At 39.8% G+C, this 25,973-nt stretch overlaps 1 protein-coding gene across 1 annotated transcript; it reads left to right on the top strand.

Moving 5' to 3' along the window:
- Positions 1-13,980: 13,980 nt before the first annotated feature.
- LOC139119568 (uncharacterized metal-dependent hydrolase YcfH-like) lies at positions 13,981-14,739 on the top strand. Its single transcript, XM_070683413.1, has one exon. It carries the CDS (start codon positions 13,981-13,983, stop codon positions 14,737-14,739), a length of 759 nt encoding a protein of 252 aa, XP_070539514.1.
- Positions 14,740-25,973: the final 11,234 nt, after the last annotated feature.

Genomic DNA, 25,973 nt, shown 5'->3' with positions numbered 1-25,973 from the left:
CCCATGTACCGGCGATAATTATACAGCGACAGAGGCACTTGTCGCCGCTCGTCTCCCTCCCCCACTGGCACGCACTCCAAGGGTGGATAGACCGTATTCAAGATCAGCACCTGAGCGTTACTATCCTGATAAGCAGTGATGTTAAGACGAGAGTCCGTTCTGGTCGTGGCTTTCATATCCCCAACAGACAGAGGAAGGCGCTTCCTCTTACCGGCGGAATTAATTGAGGGGGCATGGTGCGACGATTACGGCGGTTAAAACTCCCGACCATGTAGATCCCGGTCTCCATCAGCTCTCTAGCAGTAACGACCGTGCTAAACAGGCTATCACAGAATAGGCTGTGATTATATCCACAGAATGGCTGGACCAGCTCCATCGTAATTCTTTTCACCACACCTCGCTCCTGCCGTCTCCCATCAGTCCGATCCCGATATTTCACACCTAGGTACGGTGCAAAGTTAGCTATGTATGCAGTGGTGGAGTCGCACAGCTGCCATATCTTGAAACCGTCTCGATCAGGCTTATGCGGTAATCTCTGCTTAAATTTAGAACGGCCCTTAAATCGCACCATGCCCTCGTCGATGGAGATCTCTCTACCCATCTTATAATTATTTACGCACCGGTCAACTATGGGCTCCATCCATGGATTGATTTTATACAGGGGATCCTCCTGACACCGACGTCGGCGGCGTGCCTCATCAGGATCACGACGTGGATCGTTCTCTGGGTCTGCCAGATGAAAGTATCGCATAAGCTGCTGAAAGCGACTGCGGGTAATCACAGTAGAAATACCCTGTGTTCTCAGAAAGGGATCGCTAGACCAATAATCCTCCACTGATGATTTACGGTCGATACCCATACAGACTAAGACGCCAATGAACGCCTGCACCTCTCGGTAGTCAGCGTTACGCCAGTATTTATCTATTTTCCTAGCGATATGTCGCTGGTGGAATTTGGCGTATTTATTAGTCTCGTCCTTGGCCAATCTGATCAGTGTAGCTGGAATAAACTTAAAAAAGTAATCGAGCTCAAGGGAGTGGCTGGGCAAGGTGAAAGTCGGTCCTCTCTCATGGTCAAAATCGGTCTCCTCAAATATATTAGCATCGGTAGTCTCCGACATACGCCAGACAGGAGGGGTGTCGTCCTCCGCCAACACAGCAGCAACATCATCATCGTCGTCAGAGCTTGCCTCACCTACATACTGCCTGTCATAAAAGTCATCGTCCTCTGCCGCATCCTCGTCAACCTCCGAGTCGGACTCAGCGGTGATATCACCGTCGTCTGGGCGTCTGGGCCTGAACTCGCCCGTAGCGGCATCAAGGATCATATCTGGCTCAAAATCAGGTGGGCTATCCTGATAACGAACCCTCCGCACTATCTTTTTCAGCGGGGACATCGCAGCACACGAAACTATGGCAGGAGCGGGCTGGGCAGCCTCTGCTGATGACGAGGACTCAAGCTCTTTCGCACTGGGCACAGGAACCTCTCCTGACGCAGGATGAGGGCTCATAGTAGCAACAGGTGGTGTCTCTCCCGGAGCAGCCGGGGGAGAACCAATGGCATCAGCCGTCTCGTTACTCACTGTCTCACTAGCAGCAGCAGACGTAGTCTGTGCAGGTGAAGTATCTCCCACAAGAGCAGATGTAGTCTCTGCAGGTGAAGTAGTCTCTCCCGGAGCAGCCGGGTGAGAACCACTGGCGACCGGTGACCCGTCATCATCCTCATCGGCAGAACGATCGCTCTTACGTTTACGCTTACCACTGGGTTTTTCAGCCGGAGATGGCTTCGCCTTACGGGAGCGTTTCTTGCCCGACTTCTTAGAACGTTTACTAGGGACATCACAACGATCGCTACCACTACCGCCCGGAGACTCTGCATCTTTGAGCTTCAGTCGTCTGCTCGCCTTCAGAAAACTTTTGCGGTCCGTCAAGCTCATGTCTGGAACAGTGTCGACAGACTAGCAGGTCCCTCCCTTTTAAAGCCACAGGGAAACAAAGCCCTGGACATGATTGGACGCAGGGGTGTTAATATATGCATCCACCTGTTATTATAATGGACCTACGGCAATCAGTCCACCAACCGGAGCTGACATTCCTACCCGTCATGTAAATTGCCTGTCCGCACCATTTGATATGCTAATAATACTCATTTGCGATGCAAATCCCTCGAGCACTTAGCATAACATAGTCAATGTCATTAGCATCTCAACTTGACATTCCGTCCAGCTGGGTACGTGGCATGCGCACCTGCCACCCAAGGACGTTGGCCCAAGCCCATGTTTAGTACGGGTGGGAAACCCGTATCTTTAACCTCATGTCCCTTCTAAGTACGCCTGCGCAGGGCGTATTGTCATCCAAGTCGGTGACAAGCCAACCCGACAGATCGCCCATTAAGCAGTAATGGACTGGCCGTCTCGTTCTTGTACGGCAACGAACAGTGCTTCAGCGGCTTGTTTAGGTCATAACCGTCGCCTGCCGAGCGGCTTACCCAACTAAGGCGGTCAAAGATGAAGGATGCCAAAATTGTCAACGGCTGTCTCGGCCTCGTCCGTTGGGCAAACATGGATCCTTCAAATAACGTGGCCAGCACGTCTACGTCATCAGCGGTGATGACGACCCGTCATTGACGCCCGAGTGCGTAAAACTCGGAATATACCGACAGGTACCTCTACCTGAGTCGGTCATACTACGGTATAAACCAAACACAGGTCTGCCAACTCCCGTTAGACTCGGCCGTTAGCCGAACTTCACAGGGACAACATAGGCGTAACAAGTCGGTGAACAACGGTTCACGCACCTAACCGCAGCCGCCAAGTCGGTGAACAATGGTATCAAATTTTGAGGCCATGTTCCTGAATGGCAAGGCTGAGGCGGTGTGTTTCGTTGCACGGCTTGAACGTCTAGAAGCCAAGTGCAGCCGACAACGTCCGACATCTGAGTGGGTAGTCTTTTCGAGAGGTAACAAGTCGGTTAAAAGCGGTGGTTACCCTTCACAAATGTCGCTCAAGTCCGTTCGGATCAGTTCCATGTCAGGGACTAATCAAGCCGAGTCCGTCAAATCCGTCCGCACTTCCCGTCAATCAGGACCAAGTCCGTGATTTTCGTCTCGCACCATTGGCAAAAAATTGCACCGCCAGCTGAGGCGGTCTTAGGCGGTTGCCTTACAGAAAGCCGAGTCCGTCAAATCCGTCCGCACTTCCCATCAATCAGGACCAAGTCCGTGATTTTCGTCTCGCACCATTGGCAAAAAATTGCACCGCCAGCTGAGGCGGTCTTAGGCGGTTGCCTACAGATTAGCGTTGCCGAGACGGTCAATTTCGGCCGCAATCTATGTAGTGCCTCAGAGCCAAGTTAACCCAAACTCCGCTAGAATACGTCAACGTGCTAACCTGCCAAGTACGCTACTCGTCCCCCAAAAAAAACCAGTCCCCCACCGGGGTGGGGACTGGCTGGGTAGCTTCCGCACCTTTCCTGTCGTTGGACTCTCTGTGAACCCATTTCGAGAGCAAACGCCGTTCCTCGCCCAAAACCTGTCCTCGAACGACCCCTAGCGCGAGCAAGGGTTTGCTACACATAGTTCCGTCGACTAGGCAGGAAAGGGGGTACCAAAAAGTAGCCCGATTTCCACCGCCTTGGCAGGATAACGGCCGTGGCTGCTCAGATTCTAGCTACACCGAATTTCAAGCGGATTTTCACCGACTTGGCAGGAAAAGGGTTAAGCCAATACCATCAACCGTTACATTAACATCCAACATTCTCCAATGCCCTGCATGTGCGATGAAACAAAACTTTATTCATCTTCACCCAAATATGCACGCATCTCTGAAATTCTCAACCTCTCAAACTACGTACCTTTGACATCTCCAACTCCCTTCTCAAAGATTTCTGACAGCAACACCACCCAACTCCACGAACAGATTTCTTCCTCACCCTTAACACTACACTGAAAATCACACATACACTCCTCCCAATATCATCACCTCCATTTCACTCACTTCTTCTGATCCCACACCCCACCTGCCAATCATTGAGAACCCTCCATCAAACACAACAATTGCCTCTCCTCATCCCTCCCACATACACTAATAACTAAACTCCATTACAACACCTACTTTGATAGTCACATTTCCCCAACATATTGCCTAAACAACCACCCACCTCCAACTACTTTCCCACACAGATTTTCCTCCTTACTGACATGCCCCATTCCACATCACTCTCTTCCTGTTCATCCATAACTGCACCAATGTGGTTCGTTTAACTTTCTTGCCTTTTAACAGACTGTAAATATTATATAGTTCCTTTCATTGATGCATTGTGCAAGATACTGCCGCACTGCTTCTTGTATTTTCCTCTGTCACTTGTTTCTTGTGTTGATTTCTGGCTTCGAGTTTTCATAATTGCAAGTATATCTCAAGATGTTATCCTCTAAGAAGGGAAAATGAAACAAGCGACCTAGCGGCCGATATAGCTCCGCTGTGTTTATGTAGAGAATAACTATTTTTGACACATGTTGATGAAGAAGGTGGAAATCTTTGATAGCTCAATGCAGTGACCAGAAAAAAATGGCTAAAATAAGCTGCAAAAATATTTCATCATACTTTGAATGTATCACATAGGATCATCCCTAAGAACATGTCAACCAAAGCTACCTGATGAGTAATTTTTGAGAATAAATTTTTTGACCAAAAATGGCAACAATTGCCCCGAAAATAAAAATTGCAGATTTCATCATAATTTCAAAAGATCAAATTTAGTTCATCTATAGAAACCTGTATACCAAATTTCAAAGCTGTTTGACCAGTACTTTTTGAGAAACATATGTTTTGACCAAAAATGGGAAAAATTGCCCGAAAAAATCAAAATTACAGATTACATCATAACTTCAATAAATATCATTTAGTTAATCTATAGAAACCTGTATAATACCAAATTTCAAAGCTATCAGACCAGTACTTTTTGAGAAACACATGTTTTGACCAAAAATGGCAAAAATTGCCCCAAAATTACAAAATTTCAGATTTCATTATAATTTCAATAACTATCATTTAGTTCATCTGTAGAAACCTGTACACCAAATTTCAAAGCTATCAAATGAGTAGTTTTGGAAATACATCTTTTGACCAAAAATGGCAAAAGTTGCCCCAAACATACAAAATTACAGATTTCATCAGAAATTCAATATATATTACTTAGCTCATCTGTAGAAACCTGTATACCAAATTTCAAAGCTATCAGACCAGTACTTTTTGAGAAAAACATTTTTTGACCAAAAATGGCAAAAATTGCCCCAAAAATACAAAATTGCAGATTTCATCATAATTTCAATAAATATCATTTAGTTGATCTGTAGGAACCTGTATACCAAATTTCAAAGCTATCAGATGAGTAGTTTTGGAAATACACATTTTTTGACCAAAAATGGCAAAAATTGCCCCAAAAATACAAAATTACAGATTTCATCAGAAATTCAATACATATTACTTAGTTTATCGATAGAAACCTGTATACCAAATTTCAAAACTATCAGACTAGTACTTTTTGAGAAATACATTTTTTGACCAAAAATGGCAAAAATTTCCTTAAAAATGCAAATTTGCATATTTCTGCACATTTTGAACAAATCTGAAATAGATCATCCCTAGGGACCTATGTACCAAATATCAAAGCTATCTGACCGGTAGTTTTGAAGGAGAAGATTTTGAAAGATTTTTTTACCAAAAATGACAAAAACTGCCATAAAAATACAAATATGCAAATTTCACCACAATTTGAACAAACTGAAGTGAGGTCACTCCTATGAACCTCCATACCAAATTTCAAAGAAATTTGACTAGCGGTTTCAGAGAAGAAGACCATTGTTGATGGACGGACGGACGGACGGACGACGACGGACAATCAGCCTATCAGACAAGCTCCGCGTCTCTGACAGCGGAGCTAGAGAAGCTCACCATGAATTACATTTATATGCTATCTCAAATGATCTTATGGCATGCCAGGAAAATTTGACCTATAACAAAATGATACATTGTTTATGTCACAGAAAGTGTCTCCTAGGGGATTGTCTCCCGATGGAGAGACCACATCTCTTACACAATTTTAGTCGGTTTTCAAAAGAAACATAATTTTTTTTTAGGATAGCTTGGAATTTTCCATTAATTGATGTTGGAGTCATCCTCATTTCATATAGTGCCAAGTCTTTGTCAAGTGAAGAGATGGCAAACGATCACCCAATCAACATTACTTGGAGCATAAAGGGGTATCATCACTTCCATGTTAGGCCTCACCAACAGATAGAAATGATGGTACTTCCTGAACCAGAAAACAGATTTGATCCAGCTGGAGCCATGAAGGTTGTCATGCCAGATTTAGATGACATACCTGAAGATCTGTGCGATGAAACCACAGCAAATGGCCAGACTGTCAGAGAAATTGCAGGACGGCAAGTTGGCAGAGTACCTGCAAACCTCTGTCGGGCTTTCAGAGTCCTTTTGGAGAGAGAGCTAGCTGAGGATCACTTGCTGGTATACTGGAGTAGTAAGTCTATCATAATCATGATAATTGTTTAGTTTGTAAGTTTACTCTTTCTTTTATCCAATAAATTCCTCTCTAAAGCTCATGAATAATTAATGTGCATGTTCTGTGTAACACATTGGGTGCTTGTTTCCATACGAAATTACTAAAATTTTGTCTCCATTTTCAATATATTTATCATCATTATTGCTAGGGTTTCTGTTTTACACTTCTTTGACAGGAATTCTGTTACCTTCAATAAGATTTTTATTATAGAGCTTAACTCAGAAATAAAATGAATGAATAGATTACAGTTACATATGTATAAGTATAGGTTGTCACTGTTTAACCATATATGAATTGTGATGTGTGATCTACATGTTTAATTTCAATATTGACGAGCAATTCATATTCCTTTTCAGAATATGTCTTAGTCCAGTTCATAGAAGATAGTGCTGTCACTATTGTAAAGAGTCAGAACCTCAAGTACACTAGAGAAGACAGCCTTCCCACGGCATTATGGAACTCAGGAAATTTGCATGAATTTCTGCTGATTAAATGACTGTTGAATTTTTTTTACATGTATGCATGTGTGTCATTTACAGTGACACACACAACGTTTTTTCTCATTGGAATATTCAACAATGTAAGCCTGTACTTTTCTCTTACATGAGTTGCACATACATTATAAAGTGAGAGAGGAATAATCAAACACAACTGTTTCTGTTTAAAAGCTAAAAATGCAATTATCTTTGTACACAATTTTTCAGGGAATTCCATATTTTGCCAAGAGATGAATTACATGTGCAGTTTTTCATTTTCTTCACAACTCTGGAAATTACACATTTAAACAAGAGAAGTATTCAAAATTCTTTTCCAAACAACTCAGGAAATTTGCATGAATTTCTGCTGATTAAATGACTGTTGAATTTTTGTACTGTGTGTCATTTACAGAGACACAGGCAATGTTTTTTCTCATTGGAATATTGATCAATGTTAGCCTTTACATTTCTCTTTCATGAAGAAGCATATTCCATATTTACCCACCATTTTCCATATAACCAATGAATATTTGCTTGAAAACAAGATTTTTGTAGCTGTCACATTACTGACTCGTATGAACATGTCTGGCAAAAATATGTTTATGTCCATGTTGTATTTCAGCCAGTGTCAATACTTGCCAGTTCATTGTTACATTTACATTTCAGCTGGATGCATTTTGAAAAGTGCAGATTTCATACAAGGTTCCGTATGTGAGTACAGCACTATAGATATATTGCAACATTTTTGTCACCTTGGAATTAAGTACAATTGAACATTTAAAATGTATTGTCATGGACCATTTTTTTAACAAAAGACAATATTTTCACATGCTTTACTCCATTGCCAATTTATCGTTCTTTAAATATCGTAGTCTTTCAAAGTATGAAGTTTTTGTTTCATGTAAACTTTATGTATAACCTGAGAATGGTTATGAAAGAAGTTTCCAGTACTGTATGGTACAAATATATTAGTTTTTTTTTTACAAAAATAAATGTATAACCACTAAACATTTATGATAGCTTCAAGTTATATAATATATGGTACACATATATTAGAATTAAGTTTATGTTTTTAGAAAAAAATTTTGTATAACCAGAGAACATTTATTAGAGAAGCTAAAAGTACTCTATACCACAAATCTATACTCCAAAATACATTTTTCCAAAATGTATTCCAAGACATTCATATATTTTAGATATTCATGTTATGTTTTTCACCGACTTAATGAAAAGACACGTTTGGTCTGAAAGAACAAATACTGTATCACTGTTGACTTTTTGATTTTCTTTTACATTTGTGTTGAATTATTTCATAAATACAGGTCCTGTATAATTCCAAAGACAATGTGTTGTGAGTATCTGTTTTGATATGGTAACTCTGCTCAGCGGTTGAAAGAGCTACTTGTAATCATTAAACACCACAGGTAGCAACAGGATTTTGGTTCCTAGTACACAATGCTATATATATATATATATATATATATATTATATATATATATATATATATATATATATATATATATATATATATATATATATATATATATATATATATATATATATATATATATATATATATATATATATCATTAACGCTTGTGTTTCCTGTAAATTAAGTGTAAAATGGTGAGAATGGTTGGCCGCACCAAGCACTCGTTCCCATAGCCAATATACTTGATGTGTACAAAGTGTCAATGTATACACCATGTATACCCTATGCCAAAATAACCAAAGACTGATCCAATGTAGAAAACTATACTTGATGTGTATTTGGATTTGGTGATTAAATATACATCATGTGTACTCAGCGTTCCAAATATTATGTACTCAAAGTGTACATAGGTCTTAATTCTGTGTTGAGTTTATGTATGCTCTGGCTATCATTTTTGTATAGTTATTACATACTTTTTCCAAACTGAATCCATACTTACAATTTCAAAATTAGGTATACCTTTCACATGGTTTGAGTATATTTTTTACGGGGTCGGTTTTGGTAAGGGAACTTTCAGGATGTCCCTCGATGAGGAGACATTCTCCTGATCGGGAGAATGTCTCCGAGTTGGGGCAGTGTGCCCTGCTGTATATATAGCTGTACTATGGGTAATCAGCTTCATCCACTGAACTTTGACCCAATGCAGTCAGTCGCCTGTGATGGGTGAGAAAGCCCTGTGAACTTGAATTGCTACAATTACCCAGCAAGAAAGTTTTTTGTCAGTTACTTTGACTTTGGTAGTTTTTTGTTTAAATGTTGCCATCAATCAGGCAGTTTAAGAGAGGGACAGTGACACTGATGAAAGTAACACCGAAATTGATGAGATATACAAACAGAGAGGAAACAATTTTGGGGACTTCGACAGATATGGTGACGATATTGATGACAATGATGATGTTGATTTTGCTGAGTAAATGTCATCAAGTTTTGTAGTTTTGAATAAAATTCAAATATTTTAATTCTTAAACAGTAGGCTTATTCTGCAAGAAGACCACACAGATCTTTTCTTTTGACAACAGACATTCCTTACTGTAGTGTGAATGGGCTGTGCCCCAAACGGCCCCTGTTGGTCGCCATGAGACCACACCACATCAGAACTCATAGTTATAACAGGTACAACACTCCACGAAAATATGATAGAAACTCACCCGAGAAGCACTGCTTAACTGTTTGTCCTGACAGAAGAACCATACCTGTCCGGGAGAGACACTTAACGCATTGCTTAACAGTGAGTATCTCGGCTATCACAACACTATTAAAACATTTTATTTATCCTTATGCCAAAAATGTTATGTTTATGTTAGAATTTTATGTTCAGAAAACCATGCTGTTACTCAAAATTTCATGCTTGTGTTCATGAAGGTTGTTTGTTTCTTCAGTGAACCACTTTTTAAGTTCAAAAAGAACATTTTATGTTCATTACTCCCTTTTAACACTGGGTGGCGCTCTGGCGTTATGGGTGGGAGGAAGCAATGGTGGCAACTGTAAGTTGAACCTTCAATGGTGCACAAGTGGGTAAGAGGAGGGGAGCGTAGGGAGCGTCCTCGAGCAACGGATCTTTCAGTCCAGGTGTGCTTATGACCCAACAAATGATGTTTTCTTATCTCCAGCTAACATAGGGTGGGACACGAGCACAGCATACACTGTCATTATACCACAGTCACATCAACAACACATGTCAAACAGACATGATTAACGGGTAAGTATATTCTGTGTATACCACATGGTTGAGAAAACTTTCCTTAGTTTTAAACGCATTATACCCTTGGCTAGTATCCATACATGCTGCTGAAGGACTCTTAGGATTGCTAATACCTACTCGTAAAACAATATCAGTCCAAGTCCACCTATTTGATCTGCCATCTCCAGCGTTAAGGAAAATTCTTGGCATACAGGTATTCTTGACCACCAAGCTAACCACTGCCATTGAAAAAAGCGAACCATAGTGCTATAACCCTAGGGTGTCAATCATAATTGTAATGATTGAATTTATGTGTAGAGTGATAGAGATATATGCACTTCTGCATTTCTCCCCCCCCCCCCATCTAATAAAAGTAAAAATGTTTCAATATCATCAGCTGCGATTGTTAGAACTTCTGCTGAAAATTAGTAATTCTGAAAACTTAGCCTGCTGGTCACACAGTGGAATTTATAAGTTCATCAGTAAGCCACTCGCACAGATCATGCTTAACATATGATACAATGATGTACTACAATCAGCCAATTACAAGGCATCACAGCATGCTTGTACGGAGTTGTTCAAGAATCAGTAGGTACACAATATAAAAATATTATAAAACTACTAAAAGTCAAGAGCTCTTGCAAATTTATGGCACTTGATAAAATCTACAGTTCTGTTAGCAAATAAAAGTATTTGTAAATCAAATTAAAATGAAATCTAGAAGACAGTATATTAACGAGTTCACTTTTTTTAAACAAGACCAAGCACGATCAGTCCTTGGAGAAACCTCTCATTTGGCACATGCTGTGACAAATATCTTTAATCCACGAAGAGCAGCAATGTATACTTCAGATCAAAGAGGAAAGAAGTCAAAACAAGTGATTAGATTCCATAGAAAACCAAGAATTCTTCCAAGCAAACCATTAAGGGTTGTGTTTATTGTTGACTGCAATATACCAGTTAATTACATCAAGGGAATTATAATTGCAGAAGCACAAACTGATCATGCATGCAAATCTAGCCTGGCATAAATGTAGTAGGTTCAAGCATTTTCAGGTCCATGGTTTAAAGTCATGCTGAAACGGAAAATTACAGGACCGTGGGCACAAATATGGAGATTATTGATGACGCAGCCATGCATTGTGCATACATTGGGCGGGAGTTTTTGAATCCTCATAGCATCCAATGGGCACTTTCATGACATATGCAAAGAGGGGTCAAATGGTCGTACAGGTAACACATTTTGAAATATATGCGTTCTCGGACAAAAAAGGAACATTTTTTCAGTTTATCTGGATCGATTGCTTGAAATCAATCATGAAAATAATTTGGACTTAGATCTCCATAATGAAGGTGGATTAGGGGGATGTTGAAAGATTGTATTGTATTGTATTTTATTGTATTGTATTGTATTGTTTTGTATTGTATTGTATTGTATTGTATTGTATTGTAATTGTATTGTAATGTATTGTACTGTGTTGTGTTGTATGTATTGTATTGCATTCTATTGTATTGTATTGTATTCTATTATATTGTATTGTGTTGTATTGTATTGTATTGTATTGTATTGTTGACATCATTGTAAGGGAATGGGGCGATACATTTCAAGACAGCAAAGGCGTTGTACAAAATTTGAAAGATTTTGTTGTCAGTGGGGCAATAAGGGCAATCTGCTATCAGGGCAATTAGGAGTGGTGGACAGATCCAAACCCTCAGTCCAAAGACAGTCGAATCCCCTTTGCTATTATGATGAGATTCTGCCCATTCTCAAAAGAGACTAAGAAATTATCAAAGGACAGTCGGAGATAGAGGAATAACATACAAACACAGGCTGGAAGGAGACTGAACTATAAAATTAATGTCTTATGCTCCAATGAAAAAGTAACAAATTCTTTTGTAATCTATGCTGAGTATCAATGGATCAAAGTCACAATACCTGGCCACTCATGGGACATGTCCATTTCAAAAAAAAAAGATATGACAGCATGGGCAGAATCAAATGCTTACGGGCAATCTGATGTACCTATTTTCAACTATGACCTATGACAGAGTATACAATGGACCTCTTACATGCAAAATTTAGAAACATCAGTAAACTGATTGATGAATTATTCACTGAAGCTGATGAACTTGATAGAGAATGGGAGGATCTCATGAAGTATGGAGCTCTCCCTGAAAGAGTTCAAGTGGAGGTTGACAACTACTAATCAAAACTTACTGAACAGTTTCACCTAAAAATTGGAACTCCTTAATGAGGAGTGCGAGAAAAAAGTTACCAGTAATCAGAGAGTGAAAAAAAAATTTGAACAGTTGATCAGGTACAAAAAAATGCAACCTCTTAAATCTTCCAGACCCCCCCCAGGATATCAAATGGTCCACCCCTAATATGTTTGAGGGCCACTGTGATTTTCTTAATCTATATGTACATAAATATTTAGTCCCAGACTAAATACTGAAAACAATATTTTAAATTACTCAGGAAGCAAGAGAAAGTGATGCCAGACAGCAAGGCAGTGCCAGGGGAGAGCAAAGGCGGCTTGCCCGGCGAGGGGCTGTTCACAATTGTTTTTTCGATTTTATTTTCAATTTTTTTGACAACTCCACCCATATTTTTCCATTTCGCCTGCCATTGGACCATCAAGACAGACTTTTTCCCTATGAGATAACAAGGGATATCAGTGTTGATACCCTGCAGCTCAAATACCTTAGGCTTGTATTACGCAATTGCCAAAATAGATACTAAAAAAAGATGTCGTGCAATTATAGTCAGTGGGGCGGAAAGTCCATGGTTCAAAATGTCTTACCCAAAAACTTACAGCATCGAAGAGGCCATTGCATTGACACAAAATAAATGTCATATCGAGAAGTTGGGAAACAAGCAATTAGAAGCTCTGTCATCATGTGCCAACGGCAAGGATACGCTAGTAATACTCCCGACCGGCTACGGAAAATCACTGTGCGAAAATTACTTCCAAAGGTATTTGATGTCATACATGGTATTGAAGAATTTACGAAAACTCATCATATCGGCATCATTGTGAGCCCACTTGCGGCACTTATGGAAGATCAAGTTCTGGCGGCAAAGGAGAGAAATGTTTCAACTGCACTTGTTGGAGAAGCACAGCAAGATAATAAGGTTGGAGGAAAATACGCGAAGGATACTTCTCTTTCATATTTGAATCACCAGAAGCTCTACTGAGCAAACCTTGGAAAGACACGTAGTTCAAAGACATATAGCAACAGAGAGTGTCATTCATAGCCGTTGACGAAGCTCACTGTATCCGTAAATGGTAAGCCTTGTATTTGTGTCTCTTCATTTTCCACCTGATATTTATTGACTATTATAATTTAATTGGTAAACGTAATTGCTTCTTTTTAACTTCAGGGGTGACGATTTCAGATCAGACTACCGTAAGCTTGACATACTGAGGTCAGTATTTCCTAACGCACCAGTGATGGCATAAACTGCTATAGCAAGTACAAATACTTGCTTAGAAATAATGCAGTGCCTTTAAATTACATCGAAGGAAGTCAAACATGTATCAGTAAATCCCGACCGACCAAATGTGAAATTATGTTTGGCAACAAGAAAGGACTTTAATTTAATCCACCAGAAAGCCACCATTCAAGTGCTACAGTCCAAGTCCCAAAGAATCAAATGGAGGCAGAGATACTGGAAACTGAAGTTTTATCAGAGGCATGGGACTCACACTTCCACCTTGACCGCACAAGTAGATGCTTGTTTGAGAAGGGATGGAAGTGTCATCGGAGGAATTATTAAAAGCTCCAGATTTACCTATGCCGAAATATCCAGTGAAATCAATTCATGGAATTGAGGTTTATAGTGAGCCAGATCAGTATCAAACTGACCTCAACAGCAGTGAGAACCGGAAGATTGCATTGGGAGTACACCCGAAAGTTATCCAGCGGTTGACTGAGGAGAGACTCCAAAGGCTGGGAGAACTAATCCTGTTACCCCAAGTGATTGCCCTTGGAGAAATTGGATTGGACAGGATGACACCTTCAAGTAGCTGGAAGAGACAGGAAGAGACTCTCGTGCGGCTTCTAGAGCTGGGATTGCCAAGGAAACCAATCATCATGCACATACGTGGCACCCAAGAAGATAAGTACAGCATTGATGTCAGTAACTGCGCCCTGAAATTAATGTTGCACTGTTGCGCACCCTTGCAGCGTTTACATCGACACTGTTTCACTGGCAATCGTTGGCTTATACATCGCTGGATGAAGGCGTTCTCTAACATTTACTTTGGTTTCACGGGTCGAGTAGTGAAATTCGACAGTGAACAGAGACGAGCCTTACAGGAAGTCCCAGCAGACAGATTGCTGATTGAGACAGACTCTCGCTACTTCCCGTTGACACCGGAAGTGAACGTCAACACTCCTCGTTATATTGGAGATGTCGCAGCAGCAGTTGCAGAAATAAGAGGAGTGTCCACTCATGAATTACTTGATATCACTGTAGCTAACACCAGGTGCTTATATCAGATATAAGGCTACATTCAGTCTCCACCGTCGATACCGTGGACAATGTCATTTAGCAAAAGAAAAATTTGCTATAAATAATTTATTTAACGATTTATTTTTAGGGAATATCTGATTCCGTCTACTCGGAAATAGACTTTCCTATAATCTCTCTCAGGAACTGACTAAACTCTATTACATTTTGTCTCTACGGAATGATTAAAGGACAACAACCAGCGTTCAATGTCCAGCTACGTTTGATTGATTAGTTAATATCGGGTTATTTCACTCAAGCCGATGATGATATGGCAGCGTATGTAAATAGTAGCCAATTTGTCAGAGATGTGGACGAGGCTTTACAGAGCACACCTTTTAGAGTGTTAGAGGAGGCAGATGCAATGCAATCTGCGAAATATGTTCAGAATTTACAGTTTCAAAATAGTTAAGTTTTGAGAATGTTAACATGTAAAAAGACGACTATGTAACACAGTTCTTGTTCAATTCAATTCAACTTTAATAAATGTTCCATAGTAAGCTAATACATGTTTCATAACGGTAATTCTTAAACAGCAATATGTGGAGGATTATTAGCCAATGAGTTATTCTGCATTACACCATCATACTGGCTTATACAGTATTTCGTAATACTTGACCAGCAATTTTCGATATGGGTTCATTCCATGACATAGTTCCATTCGCCAGTGGACGATAATCCCACATCATGTGCTGTATACCGCGGTACAGATTCCGCTGCTTAAATTCCCATACATTCTCCACAATGATGTTAATACGGTGAAGATAGGTTCTGCTTTCTTTGTGGTAAGGGTGTACACTGCGCATATAAATTCTCGGCATAGGGCCTCTGTGAATGAATTCTTTACGTTTGTCTTGTGCAAAAGCAGACTTAATTAACATGTTGCTAAAGTCCTCCTCGTATTCGTTACGAGTCTCACTCTGAAACTTAGTAAGTTTAATGTCAGTGTTATTGCCAGTCTCTCCTGGTAAGGGCTGCATCTTCACTTTGCTAAAGCCTGTACCCCATCCATACATGTCACGTGGTGCAGCGTTCTTCCATTCCTCGTTCAAGTCCCAGTGGAAATGAAATCCGGCACCACACTCCACTGGAGTCACGCGTTCGTCGATATCAAACAACATACGTCTGTCACGCCATGCATTACGTTTGGTTGGCCATGCTAGTCCGTTGGCGAACACGTGTTCCACTCGGTCTATACAGTTCCGTCATGGTTAGTACTAATGATGCTATTACCAAGTGTACTCAGATTCCATCCTTTCATCAGACTGCCATAGTCCACGTGATCTTCCGATCCATGTTTTTGTGGGCGTCCTAGACGCCCATCTTTATCTACTATTACCTCGTAATGAGGTTTATAATCGGTAGTGGCTTCAGCTGACCCTTGGGGTACCACCTTGGTCTCGAACGGTATTAAGCTATCCACGACTACGGTACTTGAGACTCTTCGCCACTTACTGAACTGCATTTTGTTGGCCCACATTTCAGTGTAATCGATAGCCATTTCCTCAATACCGAACGGCAATAGCACGAAACCAAAGTCCACGAGCTTGCCCTCATCTTCCGGGTAGTTTGTCTTGACCGGCGTTTCATCCTTCAAGTACAACGTGTATTTTCTTATACTTCGAACTTTATTTGAGTCCGGCTTCGGTACAATCGCCGGTTTTGGTATATTTGGGAGAGTACTACCTTGTAAAGTAAGTAAAGCTACCGCCACCACCTCCGTCTTCACCTCCCTGAGCGATTGAACGACGTGCTCTAGGACTGTTCCATTTTAACCAATCAAAACTGGGCGAAACCATTTCGACCAATCAGAGCCTTGTGTTGAGTATTAAGTATTACGCTCCCTAGCTAGTACGTCAGATGCTTAAGTGCAGCCGATGTGAGCACATCTATGCACCTCTGTTCGATCGTCATGTCTAAGATGCTGAGATCCATTGTCGTTTCCAGTCATTCTAACAGCGATGTTGACGTTTTTGGCTGTACTAACGCTATACGCTTTGGAGCTGGTGGGAGAAGTCGGTTTGACGTTAATCCAAGTACACCAGGACTCTCTGTGGCGCACTTTGCTGCTCAAAGGGCTCTATGTCACTCGCTTAATAACCGTCCTAACGATGATTTAATCGTTGCAGCACACGATGGAGGATGCAATCCCCAGAGAATTAGTAAGTTACATTACCATATTATGTGGGGATGTCATGGTTACGAGCAAAACTACTGCGGGCGCCATTCTGGTTGATGTTATTGGAGTTGAAACAGAAATTTGGTGTCAACGTACAATCTCAGGCGATACGCAACATAGATGGACTGACCAAGTTCCTGATGAAGAGAGATCATATTGCCAGCATCGGCAGTTTGGCGAAGGAGCTGACACTCAAGGCGAGACAGGACCTGGGCATACTGCACCTACAGGACTTGCTTCAGAAGACCAGTCAAGTGTACAGTACGCACCACCAGTCAAGAGAGCAAGATCTAGAGACTCTGACGAAGACTCGTTCAAAGTAAAACTGGAATTGACTTTCTATTAAAAAGGGTTTGATAACAGCATCAGTGATGAAATCAATAATACACTAAGAAGATATAGGTAAAACAGCAAAAAATTTAGTGAAAGGGAAAATGTTGGATGAAAAGTATCTCCCGGCAGAACCTGTTTACTTTGGACGGAAATATGAAAGTAGAGCCAGAAATATGTTCATAAAATCACATCGTTATCATCATAGACATTGCTCTATGGAAGTACCTGGCATCTGTTTGAGTTCAGATACTGATCTGCCATTCTTTGGGACATCTCCTGATGGAGTTGTACATTGTTCAATTTGTAAAAAAATTCTGTTAGAATGTAAATCAATGTGGGCTCATGAGAACTCTAAGCTAGTTAGTGCATTGATATTAGGGCAAATGATGGTTCATTGCTTGTAAACATATCACATGCATACTATTATCAGATCCAAGCTCAGTTGACTGTAACAAGATTGACAAAATGTGTTTTAGTTGCATACACACTAAGGAATACACTGTGTTGAGGTACCTGTTGATGACTTTTGTTTGGCTGTGAAAGAAAAATTAACATTTTTTTCCATCATTTTTATTTGGGGAAATTAAATTCTACAGTATGTGATTAGTGTTTTTTCAAAAGAAATGGACAAATTAACAGAACAAAAATGTAGACTACAAGTAAACTTTTGGATTGGCATTTGCTACAGGTCTACAGCAGACGTGTAGTGCTGTGTGAACTTTGACATTTGCGTGTTTGTTTCCAGGGGTGGGGGTTGGGAGCAGACTTGTCAAAGCCCTACGATCTTTGGCATTTTCTCATTCAGAGTGAACTCAATAAACAATAATACGCATTAATATTTCTTTTTCCTTAACAATTTATTTGTTACAAATTATGTTTGTTGATGCCCATTGTATTTTATGTCCACGCTAGGACTTTCAATGCTAATTTGGAAGCGTTTTGCTTTTTTAACGATTTGCGCTTCATCCAATCCATCAAACTTGCTTATAATTTTTGTTCCATGTTACCTTTTATGTAATTCCAGGCTCGTAATTCTGGTGCACTCAGTGAAGATGCATTACATTATCTCATCAACAAATCATAATTTAGATGAGTGTGTACTGTGACTTTACAAAAGATCACTCTTATGCAGCCTAACCTTGGACAGCATCATGTCAAATTCTCCAGTAGACAATGCCATCTACTCTTCACGGCTGAAAAAGGCTTGGGACCTCCCATTAATTAACTGGGACAAATTTCATTGTCCTTGTATCAAACAGTTTGTTCAGGCGTATTCAGGATCCTTTGGCATTCTCAATGAATTTTTATGGATTCTGTTGCTGCCAATTACTGCTTAACAAACGGGAAGCAAAGCTCAAATCGAGTAATCCCCTTAAGGACTGAACCTTGTATCATTTGGACTGCTGTGGCAGCCAGAAAAGGAGAAAAGAAGTTGTTGGCTGGCAAGTATGTCATTAGTGGTATCAAGGCAATGGGTTTCTAGATGTTTTGGCACCAAGTCGGCACCATGACCCAAGACGTTTCAGTCCCGCTCTATTTACTACAGGCTTAGGGACCATGGCTAACTAGCCCTACAAATAATTATTAACCATTGAGGCTTACCCAAAACTACTGTGAATATCCAACCGGAGCGCATGTGCAGTGGTGCTGGAATTTGAGAGGCTGAAATGACTTGGGCCAAAATGACTTGATGTCGAAACAACCAGTTACCGGGCAATACAGTCCAAAGAGCAACAGCTATGGAAGAACGCTGATAGTGTACAAGGTAACATTCCAGGTGAGAAGAACGCTGATTAAGGGCCAAGAAAGTACACTATCGTCTTCTCATTTGAAAGACTTCATCAGATGTTCTTAGCCAATGACCATCAAATACTATGTTTCTTTGACAAACTCTTAGTATTGTATGAAATCATTGCAACCAGAAAAAAGGTTAGGGTCAGCTTGATAGAAAACTTTTCCTTAACCTTAACAATGGAAGAGAGTGGAACCGTGACCATTTGATGAACACTAGCCTACCTTCACTGGACGACACCAATTTAGATGTCACTGGCTACATTCAACCATGCTACGTCATAAAAAATCTAATAATAGATGGGTAGATAGATGATGCCAACGGTTTTTACCATCGCTAACTGTTTGCATGCCCTCAAGAAATCAACCCACCTGCTTGAGAAATGGTGAACGTCCCGAGACAAACACCATCAATGGCAGAAATTCACACAATTGCAGCCAGTGTACAAATCACAGCCTCCCCAATATCTACCACTTCTCCAAAGAGGCAAAAGAGCAGCTATAGAGTACATTGATGGCCTTATACTCTGAGAAAGAAGCAAAACACAGATGATGAGAACATATATGGGGCTATATCTAAAGCTCTATCCCACAGACAATTCCTTCGAATATGCAAGGTATTACAATGTGAACTCAAAAACTCAAAGCGTAAGAAACTAACCCCATCGACGACAACCCATTGCTTGACACTGAATACAATAGCAACACAGTCCATCTTATAACAGTGTCATCAGCTTCATACATGATGAATGACTTCATTAAACAGAAATTTGCCATGATGCCCGATGAGATCAAATCTGCTGCTACACTACTGACAAAACAAAACAATGAAGATGGACATCAGTAAATCTCAGACTTAGGGTCAACAGTGAAGTCTCCTATGAAGTACAACTCTCTTGATCTGTTGCACAACTACACCCAACAATATCCAGACTTTCCACTTTGAGCTGAGCATAATGATCAGTTCTCTACTTTCCAATGGTTTGGAAGAACTCACCTCAGTGTTTGCATACAATACAGTCATGGAGTGACCACGCACACAACATAATGACTATGGTAAGAAAAATTATTATAAGCAACTGTTAGTGTAGTCCTGTGGCTGGCCCATCACTGAAAAAGTGGTCAGTACTTTGTGGACAGAACTTTAAGTATCTTTCTCTCCCATTTGGTTTTCAGTGTCAAAATCATGGTCAACCACTCATGTACCGACATTATGATGAAGGAGAGAGTTGCCAAGTCTCTGGTAAAGTTGTCAAATGCAGTGAAAAAGTTTCTTTGAGCCACTGGTTTGAACTTTGTTGACAGTATTTTATACTGGCAAAGCAAGTAAAGGCAACACATTAATGTTGTTATATGGCAAGGTCACATTCACTGTCAACCATCCAGCCTCTTCCCGATCTTAGACTCAAGCCATATTGTCCACTACATCAACTGAACATCCATGCTCTCTGGTCACTGGCCCCATTCCTGGTGTGCTCTACCAGCCGAAGAAGTCAGCTGAGGTGGGGAAAGATTGATCAGACCATCCTTGGGGCCATCAAATTTGCAGTTTACAAATCTTAAAATCGATTTATGGCATGAACATCGACGCGGAAGAAACAGGGGCAGTTTCTTTACATAGAGTTGTGTACGAGTACTACAAATTTAATATATTTTATTTAGTTATATTAAGTTATATGCACTTATATGCATTATTTATTTCGATGTGGCATAAAATAAGGTGATTATACAATTAAATAGGCGACTATTCACATGTAAAATACTATTATTGGCATGATTTTATTATGGGCGATTTATTGCATAAGAGGATGGTGAAAAAATATTTTACGACTTTGTTCAACAATTATGAAAATACTGGCATGCATTCAGGAGACTGCTGTAATTTTTTTTTCTTTCTTGTTGTCCACTAGTGAAGTCAGGGAGGTCAACATTATTGAAGAGACATGTGACCTTCTTTGCTCGAGGAAATAATCAGATGACAGTATGCTTCAAGATCCCCTACTCATTTCTCTAATCCATGTTTTTAACTTGTTCAACTCAATTGAAAGCAGAAAACATGGAATTGTTGGAGTTGGCAGTCAAAACGGAGACAGACTACAAGCCCCTGCTGCACACTCCCTCTAAAATCAATCTCTGTTCAGTGCCAACTCAACAAAGACGCAATTAAAAGAATGAAACGAAACACTTTGTAAGCGTGATTATATTCAAGCAACAGCCAGAGAAAGGGGACGCTCCCTAATTCTCTAGTTTTCATTCAGCTGCGTAATTTTAAATCAGCCGATCGCTATGGAAAGGTTGTCGGTCGACAAATACAGTGCTCGTGATTTCTGCCCCATGGGTGCAACGATCGGCATCTAAAGAAAGAAGACCCAGACAAAGTAATGAAAGTGGATAGATGGAAATCACATTCAGTACTCTATGAACACTACGTCCACTCATGGACTCCTATGAACTATACAGACAGCATTCTGAAGATCCACATTCTCCCGAGCCAGAGCAATAATTTCCACTCCACTGACCTAAGCAAAAATCAAGCTCTGGCAGATTACACAATGAAACTGTGAAAGTGAGAATGGGGGTTAATTAATTATTCATGAGAGATGTCATCAGAATTACCCAATCACGAATTGTTTTATAAAGTTATGTTGTATCGTGCAGGAACAAACAAAATGGCGTCAAGCAACATGAATAAGTGCTTGATCATGTCGTGTGTGTGGGCGGTTAAAAAAAACTACCGAAGTCTCTTTAACGACTGTGTCACTGTGCTTCGACAGACATTAGAGTCGATAATAGACGATTACTCGCAGGACGATGAGTTGTCACCACGTATCTGCATGCTGTGCCTGAACAAAGTCAGACGACTTGCAAAGGTTCACAACACAATCGCAATAGTGCACGAATGCGTGAAGAAGAATGTCAGCTTTTAATCCAGATCAGTGACATTTATAAAGCATCACTGCCTTCAAGTCAGTTGCAATTGCCGCGAAGACTCCTGAGAAAAAGAGGAAATGAGAAGTTGCGTTCACACGAACGCCGAAACGGTGCAGCAAAAAACCGAATGAACATCGCTCACCAAACGCTCGTGCTGGATGGCGGGTAGCGCTAAGCTTTTGCTGTAAAGAGGCTCGTGGTTTACGACAATGAAGATCCAAAACAAATGAGAACTTTAGCACGATGATAAAGTCAGTCATTTCAAAGCCTCAAGAATTATTGTACGTTTTCTCTCCATATTGCATAGGGCTCTGCCTTTGTCGACTGATGTATGTCAGTATAATAGGAATCAGTCAAACAGGCAGAGACATATACAACCTGCCCTCAATGGCCCAGCTGTCAAAAAAAGACAAGCACGTGATCAGTCACATGTCACAGTTCATTACCATTTTGGCTTGCTTGCGGCGTTTTCTATATAGTTCAGGCTCATGCCGTGATCAGTTACTGCAGTTATATAATGTTTATATGTACAGTTGACGACTTTCAGTCAACCTAGCTTGTATAGCGTTACTATACTAGTCATGTATTACTGTTATTGATTGAGGTTCACAAATCAAATAAAAGATGATTTGCATATGTCTCTGCCTGTTAGACTGATTCCTATTCACTCATGCACTGATGCACATATATATATTAAAAGATTATATAATGCTGGTGTAGCGCAGTGCCGTACTGGCACAGTACACGCCAAAACAAGTCATCGTTGATGACACAGTCCCCACTTGTTAATGGGTACTTTGATTACAGGTCCTCAGAGAGGATAAAGTCCTCTTCATTAATTGGGTCTGTGATAAAAATACTTTGATACAGATGGCGCTCAATGGCCAAGAATGAGTTCCATGGTGATGAAAACATAAAACCCATGAAGGCCACCATCCTAAAGTTCAGAAAATGAGTCAACTAGAAATTAATCAACAGGATGTTGCAAAACATTTTTGCATACAATTCTAACACTTGACAGATTATCACTGGTACCATATTTCATAAAGTTTGATGCAGTATTTACAACACTCTGAGATCAACTTCTGTACCAAGTTTCATCACATTTGATGTTGTATTAATTTGTGGCTATATCACCCTAACTAGGAAAGTTCATTACTTATGCAATTACAAATTAATTAAAATGACACTGATAAATGTCTTTTTCAATGTTAAAGCAATGTGAGCTTAACATCAGTTAACATCTGTATAAGTTTCATGAATTTGATGCAGTACGTATTTCTTGACATATCAGCCTACTTATGAAACTTCAATAATTGACATGTTACTGCTACATGACGTGAAACAAATTGACGAGCATATGTATGAAATAGGTCAATGTCCTTGTACCAACTTTGAATGATACTGGTGGAAATATGTCTGAGTTATGGCTCTGTACAAATTGTAACAAAATCACCGCCATGCAGCGATATTTGATCTTACTGTCTAAAAAATCAACATGTATATGTATGACGTAAGTCAATGTACATGTACCAACTTTGAATAAGATCAGTTGAGACTTGCCAGAGTTATGGCTCTCGACATGAAACAACCATAACAAAATTGCTACCATGTGGCCATATTGGACCATCTCGTGAAACCAATCGACATACATATGTATAAATAAGTCAATGTCCTTGTACCAACTTTGAATAAATTTGCTTGATACATGTCTGAGTTATGGTTTCGGACATGAAAAAATCGGAAAAAAATGGCCACACGGTGGCCATATTGGATTGTATCATAAAACAAATCAATGTGCATATGTATGACATAGGTCAATGTCCTTGTACAATGAATAAAATCGGTGAATAAAATTAGTTGAGACATGCCTAAGTTTTGGCTAAGGACACGAAAAATTGTAACAAAATGGCTGCCATGCAGCCATATTGGACCATATCATGAAACAAAATGACATACATATGTATAACATAGGTTAATGTCCTTATATCAACTTTAAATAAAATCGGTTGAGATATGCCTGAGAGTATTACGGCTCTGTACATGAAATAATAGTAACAAAATGGCCGCAACGCAGCCATATTGGATCGTATCACATAACAAATCGACGTACATATGTATGACATAGGTCAATGTCCTTGTACCAACTTTGAATAAAATCGGTTGAAACATGTCTGAGTTATGGCTCTGTATATGAAAAAACTCGTAATAAAATGGCCGTCTGGCGGCTATATTGGGTCGTATCACAAAACAAATTGACGTACATATCTATGACATTGGTCAATGTCCTTGTACCATTTTTGAATAAAATCGGTTGAAACATGTCTGAGTTATGGCTCTGTACATGAAAAAATAGCGTCAATGACACTGTAGCTCCCATCCTGGACTATTTAGTGTTTGTTCTCTGGTCAGATATTTGAACATGTGTGAAAGGGATAAAGTGCATGAAGTGAAAATACTTCAATGTAGTGTACTGGAGACAGTGAAATATGTTTAATGTATTTATTCAGAACATAAAATGGAAAAAATACAGAATTAGAAATATCGAATACTGTGATACAACCATTAACTAAACAAGTCATTGACAATGACAGTCCCCACTTGTAATAGGAGTATTAGTCTTGATGGGGCAGGGAAATGTGGTCATTAAGAAGTATCACTGGAGTGTATATGTTGAGATCTATGGGCAAATAGGTCTATGTCGTTGTTCCCAATTTGAAACACATGAGGCATGTCTAAGTTATGGTTCTAAATCGGGAAAAAAGATCAGACCTCTAGCAGTATTGGACAGCCAAGAAATACATATGCACATAATAAATGAGGTACAAGATGTGACATCTTAAGGTCTAATATCCTATCGAAATTGGAGGGTATAGAAACTTGTGGTTATTGAGATATGCATATATATGTATAATCAAGGTCAAAGGTCATTGAGGTTACATGACATTTTGAAAAAAAAATTATATTGCTAATTAATCCCTATATGCCGAAAAATCAGACCTCTAGCTCTATTCACTTGCCCAGAATTAGATGTGTGCAAAATTAATGAGGTAAAGCGTGTGTTGTCATAAGGTCTCCCATCCTACTAAATACAAAGGACATAGCACTTGTGGTTACTTATTTATTGACATAAACATATATTTTAGGTAAATTAAGGTCATCAAGGTCACATGACATTTAGTCAAAAAAATTCTCTCCTATACACTATGTGAAAAAGCCAGAATCCATCAAGCATTGTTGTGGATTCCTCCGTGGATTCAATCAGAATCCAAGGGAATCCAGAGATATCCATTGTGGGTACTCAGGGAATCCTAAGGTATCCAATTATGGATTCTTCTATATACGGAACACTTTTAGAATCCACATCAGAATCCATTACAGCATTTTAATGGATTCCATAAGACAGTCTCCTGAATAATCCTGTGCAGGATTTCAATGGATTCTGCGTGAAATTAGTGATCATGGGAATCCACCCTCTTGCCTTAAATTTTCCCATGGTACCTTGCATGAAATCGAATAAAATATCACTGCTCTGCTGTCATTCCTTTTAATTTTTTGAATTTCTCATGAATCGATATTTACTTGAAACAGTAACCTGTACCTTTTGCACATTTTGTACTGTTTCATCATTTTATTTTCATAATTGTATACCAAAATAACCTTGTATTCTGCTTCTAAACATGGCCTCTGTATCCTTTATGTTATTTTTGACAGATCCATTTCAAAAGGCCTTACTTCAGTGCAATTATCAACAATTACACTGGTAATGATGCATAGACATGCTTAGAAAATAGATATGGGGCAGTTAGTTCTATTATGGGGAAACAAACAGGACCAAGTTGATATATATGTACAGCGCGGATATTTAATATCTTTTCTGCATTCTTCCATTTTGTGTTTACAGAATTATGTGCAGGCATATTGCCATAGGATGGTATGCACAATATCTACCATTATTGATTAAAATGTATTACCGGTATTCTCATGATATACTAG

Source organism: Ptychodera flava, chromosome 20, assembly GCF_041260155.1.
Source record: "Ptychodera flava strain L36383 chromosome 20, AS_Pfla_20210202, whole genome shotgun sequence".
In the NCBI taxonomy this organism is placed as follows: Eukaryota; Metazoa; Hemichordata; class Enteropneusta; family Ptychoderidae; genus Ptychodera; species Ptychodera flava.
The sequence above is the reverse complement of the archived record's forward strand: the minus strand, read 5'-3'. Positions and strand labels throughout refer to the sequence as shown.